Consider the following 8710-nt stretch of genomic DNA (forward strand, 5'->3'; position numbering starts at 1 on the left):
GCATCACTCGAGGTTGTCACTTGGCTGCTTCGTCACGTTGCTGCTGGTGGTTGGAAACGTGCTTCAAGAATGTGACACGGTTCTTTACCGGCTCAGGGTACCGTGACATAAGGCATTAGGAATGAAACACTACGTTTCCAGTTCATTGATTTGATTCTTTGCCGTGGCGGACTAAAAAAGGAGACGCTTGCTCGGAATGTCAGAACGTGCTTGAAGGAGTTGGTAGAGCTTGTCTTTGTATATTATTGTCCCTGCATACTGGTTGCGAAAACAGGTGGGCTAAGAACTGACGGTGCTTGCGTAAGCAGTCGTGTTAATTTAATATCAGACATTCAGGGTTGGATGTCAGTGCCTGTTGTATTTAACAAGGGGTTATTAACTTCAGGGGTAATATCAATATGAAAAAGGTTCAACAGAAGGTTAACATACGGCTCCAAAGAAAGTAAGCGCTTTTGAACGAAATGATTTCTGTATGCATATTTTGAAAGCCACATCAGTTATTAAAATATATTCAGGGCAGCCTGCTATTTTAAGGGCTAACTAAATTGAAATCGACTAGGGAGGTAACAAATGGAAAGAGTACATTTTCAGGCCACAATACACTTTGCCTCGAACTAATCACAGAATAGTAATCTCTTAAGGCAACGACTTCTGCTTAAGGTTGTTTGTCTGTACTTTTTCAACACCAATCTGTGTTAGGACTTCCGTATCATTTCACTAAAATCTGTGGGCAGTGATTTTAACCTAACAACACGGAGGGCCATTGGTTTGTCACAGCGCCGTCGCACCTAGAATCTCCGTGCATGTACATGCTTATAAGCTCAGAAAAAGACAACTTATGGATAGAGACTTGTCAGGGTCACACAAAAAACAGCGCTCAAGACGGGACAGAAGGAAGGAGGCTTCACACACAGCGCTGTGTGTGTAGCCTCCTTCCTTCTGTCCCGTCTTGAGCGCTGTTTTTTGTGTGAAGTATGAACCAACAGGCCCAAACACTTCCATTACTTGTCAGGGCCTGTGAGCTACGAGATACGGGCAGCTATTGGCTAATCTCTGCAGCACTTCATGCTTTTTCTTTTGCTGCCGACACTCATGCTCCACTTTGTACTGGCTGCGCAACTCTGCTTTTGCGGAAGCCATGCTCGAGTCAGCCATACTGTTCTAGAATAAGAAAAAAGAGCATTTCCACGCCAGATGGGCACCCCAAACGCAACTTCATCTGTCAGGGGAATATTTGAGGGTTTCCCCCAAAGAATTGCGGAACAGTTGGGTTTTTTGCATGCGCCGCTGTCGTTGCGAAAATCTTTCTCCACGACTGGGTTACGGAGAAAGGGCTTAATATCACCGCGGTATTTGGTCACTCCCTTTTGAAGCCGCCCTGGCCGCGATCCCCGCGCAATCTTCCGCCGCAGTATTACCCGGTTTCAGATATGTTTAAAGTGCTTTTTGTTACGACACCTACACTAGGATACCTAGTGCACTGTGTACGGGGTGACCAGTGTAACTTTGAGAGCTAGAGGTTAAACCACACCCCTTCCGCAAGCCACCGGCACGGAGCAGAGGCCTGATGGCGGGGAGAGATAGGCGGCAAAGGAGACATAGGCTTATTCTTAATGAAACCAAGCGTGAACAGAAACAAAGACAAGTCAAGTGGAGCCGCTGTTTTAAAAACTAAAGTATATTTCAAGTATGGTGAATATAAACACTTAACCCAAAACAATACAAACACTGCGCATGGGCGAAGCAATTACACAGTCCATGGTGATAAGGCAACTAGATAGACACCGGCTACAGTCAAGGACCACGCCGATATGCAATCTCGTTGGGATGGAGACACGCGCTTGATTGGCTCACACAATTGTCCACTGTTTCTGCTCCATCGAACGCTTCCATAATTTCGCGGGGTGTTTGTTCACGGTGCCTGAATAAAGTGTCAGTTGCAAGAAAATTCGGTTCACATATGCGGCAATGTTTACAATGTGAATGGAGGCCTTTAATGACAATTGATGCTATCTGAAATGCCCGTGGATACTACTTTTATTCCACTTCGTCTGTTTTTATGTTCGTGTTGGTTTCATCCAAGAATATGTCTTTCCATTTAGCCCAGCTTGAAACCCTCCTGGCGAGAGTCAGGCGACGAGGGAACGGAGACGTGCACGGTAACCGTGTTTGCAACTTGGCGGAGCACCCGGCACGGGGCAGCGGCTCAATGGAGGGGAGAGAACGGCGGCAGGGGAGAGATAGGCGAACAGGAATGGGAGACTTGCGCGGAACCCGCGTCGCCACCTGGCGGAAGAAGGCGATGAGGCCGCCGCCGCAGCGATAAGCGCGTACCACAAAGTCTGGCCAAGAGGCCACGTACGGCGCACAGCCGTGGGATGGAGGAAGAGGAACATCCACCTTTGGTCACTCTTACAGCGGCGAGGCTTAAAAAAACGTCTTGAGAAAAAAAAGATCATAAATAAGCACTGTATGCATTGCAAACATGTCTATATACCATTGCGAAACCGCACCTTGACCACACCTTGACCACACCTCGACAATGGGCCTAGCCAGGCAGTGAAGCTTTTGCTATCAACAATGGTGAACCGAAGCTAAATCACAGCAATATTTAGCAATATACCTGCCCTAGAAATCGCGACAACCTATACTTGCTGCGGTGTATGCCGAAACGTTAGCGCTTATGGGGCACCATGCAGGCCGATGCTTTCCGCGGTCGCACGCCTAACGTTTCCGCCTTCCGAAGAAGCTTTGTGCGTCTCAGCTTTATTCATATCTTGTAAACGTTACGGCATATTTGAGAAACCCAATCAAGCTCGTGTGACAGATGGCGACGTTCGACATTCTTCCCTACAAACACAGGCCATTCCGGTGTAACACTTGCGCAGACGCCACCCAAACCACTCATACTACCGGCGGCTTCCTCCAGAGTCTGAAACGTTTATTGGCTGCACTATATCATGAAACCCGCCAATATCGGCACCACAGTCTTCAGCGCTACATGTGTTATAGAGATGCTCTATGATATTGGTAAGAGAATGTAAACAGGAAGCAAAAGAGCACGTAACCTTGCAACGCCTCAAATGGCGAACTATCATGGTCTGTTTCAACGTGACTCACAAGGCCCCAAATCTTAGACGCACATTCTTAGACGCACATAAACCTTAATTGAATCTTTTCGCGAGATGACGTGTTTCCTGTCCTGCTCTGCTCTGTTTCAACGGCTAGCGGTGCGATGGTTGCGGGGAATCAATTATTAAAGCTACTGTTGTGGCCCAGTCCCAAAACCTAACTGGTGCAAAAAAAATTGTGACTGTCGGCGTCGCGTTTCCTTGCAGCGCACGCGCAGAAGGAACGTTTTGTGTATGCATCGGTGCAACCGGTTTTGCCTGCGGGGTTGTTTAGTTTCAAGCCTGCCAGTGCGCGCCTGGAGAAACAATGCATCGTTCCAATCTTCCATAGGCTGCCACTTACTACAGGCACCATTCTTCTCTGCCGTTCTCTACGAATTTTCATGACGTGAAATAGCGCGCCAAAAAGATAACAGAACTAGCCGGCGCCAAATTTAGGTTTTTACTCTAGAGTCACATCTCCCTCAAATCAGGTTTTTATCGGCTGTCACTCTCGCTGAAACGATTGAAGCAAAACATTAGGGAATTTTTGAAGACACATTGCTGTACCGGAATTTTAAAAAAAGTCAGCCATCAAGCCACGCTCCTGCATGTCGCACATAGAAAACTTCCGCATGGGGGAAGTTACAAAAAATACTCGCACACTTAGACTTTCAATGAACCAGACGTATATCGGTTCTCTACAGCGGAGAGCGCTGCGAAAATAACCTCTGAATGGCAGCTTGCAGTGGTATGTTTATATGCACTAGTAGCGACTGGGTGCAAGGCGAAACATTTTATCTGAAGCAGTGCCACCACATGTGGTGAGGCGTCCCAAAAATATTTTTTCAGCTGACGCAGGTGTCCTCTAAAAACACGCCTTCAAAATTTTAAAAGGAACCCTCATGGTGGAGCAGCTTGTGCTCTCATTGGAAGACACATCGTGCGACAAAACAGTTTGTGCGCTCCGAAATCACAGCTCATCAGCTCCGAGAATTGAGCACATTTATCGCAATTACGAGTCATTTATCTTCCATGTTCCTTCCATAGCCTGGCATCGTGCTCTGAGAGTGCACAGAATGTAGGCTGACGGTGCTTTCAAATTCGTTTCATGCGATTTCAGACTTCCATTTAAATGTATATTTTCATATTTGTTTCTGGCTGTACCCAATCACAGTATATAGATATCTGTGCTGTGTGGATCTCCTTCATACATAGGCGCTGACAAGACGGCCATCATGGAAGTTCTCTGCGCCCGTTCCGGAGACCAGCGACAAGACATTATACGAGAGTACAAGCAGATGTTTAATCGCGTAAGTGCAGTTGCAACCACTTGCTTTTGTTACACAGTCTACATTCGTGCTTGAGTTACCCATATCGCTGTCAAAACCTTCTCTGGTGTTAGGCATCATCAACATCGTTAAGACTTGACATAATGGATATGCCAGGTGAAAGCTAGATTACTACAAAAAACAAGTTTGATATTCATCTTCTTTAATACGAATGCATCGTTAATAAACAAAAATTACGCGCCTTGCCTCCTATATACCCTAAAAGTTTGTGGGCAATGACGATTTGAAGGAACATTGGTATAGCTTCAGTTCTTCCCCCCTCAATAGTCTTACAAACACACTCTAAGATTTGGGGCACGAATTGTATTCACTTCTGGATAATATATAATAATATTCTTTACGGAATATAGAAGATAGCTAGAAATATAGATAGAATATAGACAGAAAAAATATAAAATATGAGAACATGGGGAATGTCCGCTTAGAGGTGTTTTCAAGCCTCCCAATGGGATATGAAAAAAATTGTTTGCATTGACTTGAGCCTATGCCTTTCATGAAAGTGTACCTTTTTTTTCTATATATCTCAACGCTTGAGAGATTTCGTTGTGGACAATCTGCCAGGTGTTGCAAGTACTCATAGTTTTATCGCTACAATACCTGTGCCATTGTAAAAGACGAGGTGGTGTTTTGAAAATGCAATAAACATCAATAAAAATGAATGAATGAATGAATGAATGAATGAAGGCAGGAGGAAAGGAAGGAATATAGTAGCGAAGGAAACAACGAAGGAAGGAAGGAAGAAAGCAAGGATGAAAAAAAGGAAGGAATGAAGCAAGGAAGGAATCAGCAAGAAAGGAAGGAAGTTAAGATGGTAAGAAAGAAAGAAGTAAGGAAGGAATTATTTATTTCAGTTTACTGAAAATCTTTACTGCAAATATTTACTGCAAATCTTAACTGAACGGCTCTAGCGCCGTGTTATGAACGTGCGGAGAAAAATAGTTCATGGCAGCAGGGCCTACGTTCGGGCTGCCTCGTTAATGTATTGAATAAAAGTTTACAACGCAAAAAAGCGACAGACGAAAAGTGGTGACAAGTTGAGGCGCTTCAAAACTTTTGTAATACAGAGTACCCAATAGCCAAAACTTTCACGTCAACCGTTGATTTAGGCAGCAGAAACGACGCTACACAGCCTGGTAGAACGTGACACTTAAGGAGAGTAGTGGCAACCATTCCACGGACAACCCTAAGCTATGCGCAAGCTGCACGATCATAACGATGGTTTGAGTCGACAATTGACGCCGATTTGCTACTTCTTCGCCGCCGCAACAACCTTTACAACATCATTGTTGCTGTAGGTGTGAGCTTCTTTCGTATTTTTGGATGTGATAATCATTGAACACCACCATGGAGGGGCGTACGCTATGACATATCTTTCTCGTTCCGAGCAAGTGTTGCCAAAATTACGGCTAACGCTGGTATTTTTAGCCAATATTGGTCAATCTTGCTAAGTGGGTATGCTTGGCATGACATATGTGCGTGTGTCGGGGACGCTGGGCGGTCCCCACGAGGTACGCACACATGAGCGCTAAGCATTTGCTTGGTTAATTTAACTTCCGGGCGGTCGCCGCAATCCTGGACAATCTCCCTAAGTGGGTATGATTGACTTCATGAACGTGAGCAGAGGACGCTGGGCCGTCGTCTCGAACCACGCCCACACGAGCGCTAGGCATTTTTGTTTTTTTTTTTTGCTTCTTTAACTCCCGGGCACCAAACGCGAGGCCTGCGGACACAAAAAATAATATTTGCTAAGCAGCTTCCCTGTTAAACGACAGAGTTGTGTTTCCTGTATCTTATAATTTTGTGTTGTTTACTCGGCCACCTAACGAAAAATATCCTGTATCTTAAAATTTTCATGTTGTTTAGTCGACCACCCGAAGAAAAATGCGATGTAATATTCAATCCAAAGATCAGTTAACCCCGGAAAAACTCACATTTAGTGCCTATCAAAGCAGCTTAGACGTAACGGGTGTTGAACGCTACATTATTACATTAGCTATGGCGATAATAGTAAATAAAAGTTTTGAAACAGTGCTGCACCGACGTGCTAGAGGCTTCATTATTTCAGATTTTTCTCCTGAAGTATCAGAATACTAAAGCGGCACAAAAGCTGCTGAGCTGTCCCTGTTTCAAGACTATCAGAATAGTCTAAAAGTAAGCGTACGAAACTGTTTTACATTACTTTGGCATTTTTGCTACTCTACTGATGCTCTTCGATTTCTGCCGTTGAAATTACTTTCCCGATTAGAAACTCCGTTCCTGCGACTTTCACTAAATTATCTTTTTCCGCAAACAGGAGTGCTTGAACCCACACTTTTATCCCTGGGTGTTGTGGATTTTATTAATTTTTAAAAGCTACTGACTTGCAATAAATGAGGGTAAATATTGATAGTTTCTCTAGATAAGCAAATAAAAATTGGCTGGTGACAATTTCTGTTTTTCCGGCAGGTTCCGCAAGCATGCCTTTCTTAACAAAGCCATTAAGACAAAATGCAAGTTTGGTTCATTCGAATTGTGGCCTCGTCAGAGTCATGCTGACACCACTTTAGTGTAAAATTCGCTCAAATAAGCTGTATAATTAAAAAAAGAGAATAGCCATGCGACTCACAAGCCGATTTCCCGCAGTAGAACCTATGATGGCAAACCAGCCAGCTCGGCGATTGTCGGAGGCCGGAAAAAGCAAACGCAAATTAGGCAAAGCTTATAAGTTAGCCGAACAAGCTGTTTGCGCGTCATTTTAGGGCACATTCTTTTTATATCAGTAAGAATGGTGGGACAAACAGTGGAAGGTAAGAAAGCACACGTAAACATAAAAGTACTGACGCGTACTGCTGTTGGTACTGCGGGCACTATGCTTCTTTTAGATACACAGCAGTGCGGGCCTTTGAGGTTGTATCGGACGACTCTGGCTGATTTACGCAAGCGATGGTGTCTTACGTGACCATATTTGTCGAGCAAGCACCATGTTTCACGAAATGAATATTTTCTCCGTGAACAAAAATAATCCAGGTTTAAATACGGCACAAACAAACAAAAAGCAGAAAACAGCTTGCCATCTAGATTCACTATCGGTAAGGAAGTCTCCGTTCCCAATTAAGTTTAGCTGGAAGACTTGTTCTTATGATGTCATTAGAAACGTCGTTCAAACAAACGATTGTGTGAGAATCAAAATTTGAGCTTCAATTGATTAATTTCGCAGTGAGTAAAGTATCGTTTGTTTCCTGACAAGCAGTGGGGGCAATATAGACCACGAAATGTTTCGAATAAAACAAACTTGTATTTTGTTCTCATGGCTCTTTAAAGAAAGAGAGCTTCGCGCTAAGCTTCAAATCATTTTCAGAATAGGGTTCGCCTTACCATTAAGCTTTTCCCCATGAGGTGACAGGTAAGTGCGAGGTTACAAACATTTTTCTGCATGCATTGCCCTGCTATAGGAGCTGCAAGATTTACTCAAAGATTGGGAACGCCGCAGAAGGCCGTCTTAGCCAGATAGCTCACCCGTCATAATGCGTTGTCTTCGCTTTCTGTGCGGCCTTAAATCTCGTTAGTTTGACTGAAGGTAAGGGGCTGATCGGAGAGAAGCTCCAGTAGCAAAATATGTGCATGTGATGATAAAATTATATCTGACGGCTAGATCAGAATAATCGGTTAGCGGCCAGTTACGAAACGTTCTGCATGTTTCCACCACTCGGTGCCAGTGGGTCTGAGGGCGCATGGTGTTGGCGAATATTGCGATGGTGCTAACGAGACACGTAACTTTGTTTGAGCGGAGAGAATAAGTAATAACTTTTTCAGGACTTGGAGCCTCATATCAAGTCGGAACTTCGGGGCCGCTTTGAAGAACTGGTGGTCACCCTGCTGTGCCCCATGGAAGAGTTCCTAGCCCGGGAGCTGCGCGCAGCTATTAAGGGCGCTGGAGCCGACGAGGAAGTGCTCGTCGAGATATTGTGCACTCGCAGCAACAAGGACATCCGCGGCATCAAGGAGAGCTACGCCAAAGGCTAGTGCTCTGGGAACACTCGTAGATTATATCGTTCATTGCATCCATAGTGCCTCAGCAACGCTAGCGGCTGCCGGTCAGGCCTAAATGCAGAAACCTGGGCTAGTTGGTGATGAAGCTTCGGCATGATAAAAAGCGCGAGAAAAACAATGACCCAAAAATTACTCACACAGGACAGGCGAAAGTGCCTGTCTTGCGGTAATGTTATTTCATGTGTCAAGTTTATTTTCACTTGATACTATGTACAGGTG

General features: G+C 44.7%; 1 protein-coding gene across 1 annotated transcript in view; it reads left to right on the top strand.

Annotated features, from left to right (window-relative positions):
- The window catches only part of LOC144139849 (annexin A13-like), a 30260-nt gene extending 21796 nt beyond the window's left edge, over positions 1–8464 (top strand). Inside the window, exon 7 of the mRNA XM_077672094.1 lies at positions 8255–8464. Coding sequence (XP_077528220.1) covers positions 8255–8464 — 210 coding nt within the window. The remainder of the gene's footprint in view (positions 1–8254) is intronic.
- Positions 8465–8710: the final 246 nt, after the last annotated feature.

This window comes from Haemaphysalis longicornis, unplaced genomic scaffold (assembly GCF_048455015.1).
Source record: "Haemaphysalis longicornis isolate Haplotype H1 unplaced genomic scaffold, Haemaphysalis longicornis Haplotype H1 scaffold_5, whole genome shotgun sequence".
Lineage (NCBI taxonomy): Eukaryota > Metazoa > Arthropoda > Arachnida > Ixodida > Ixodidae > Haemaphysalis > Haemaphysalis longicornis.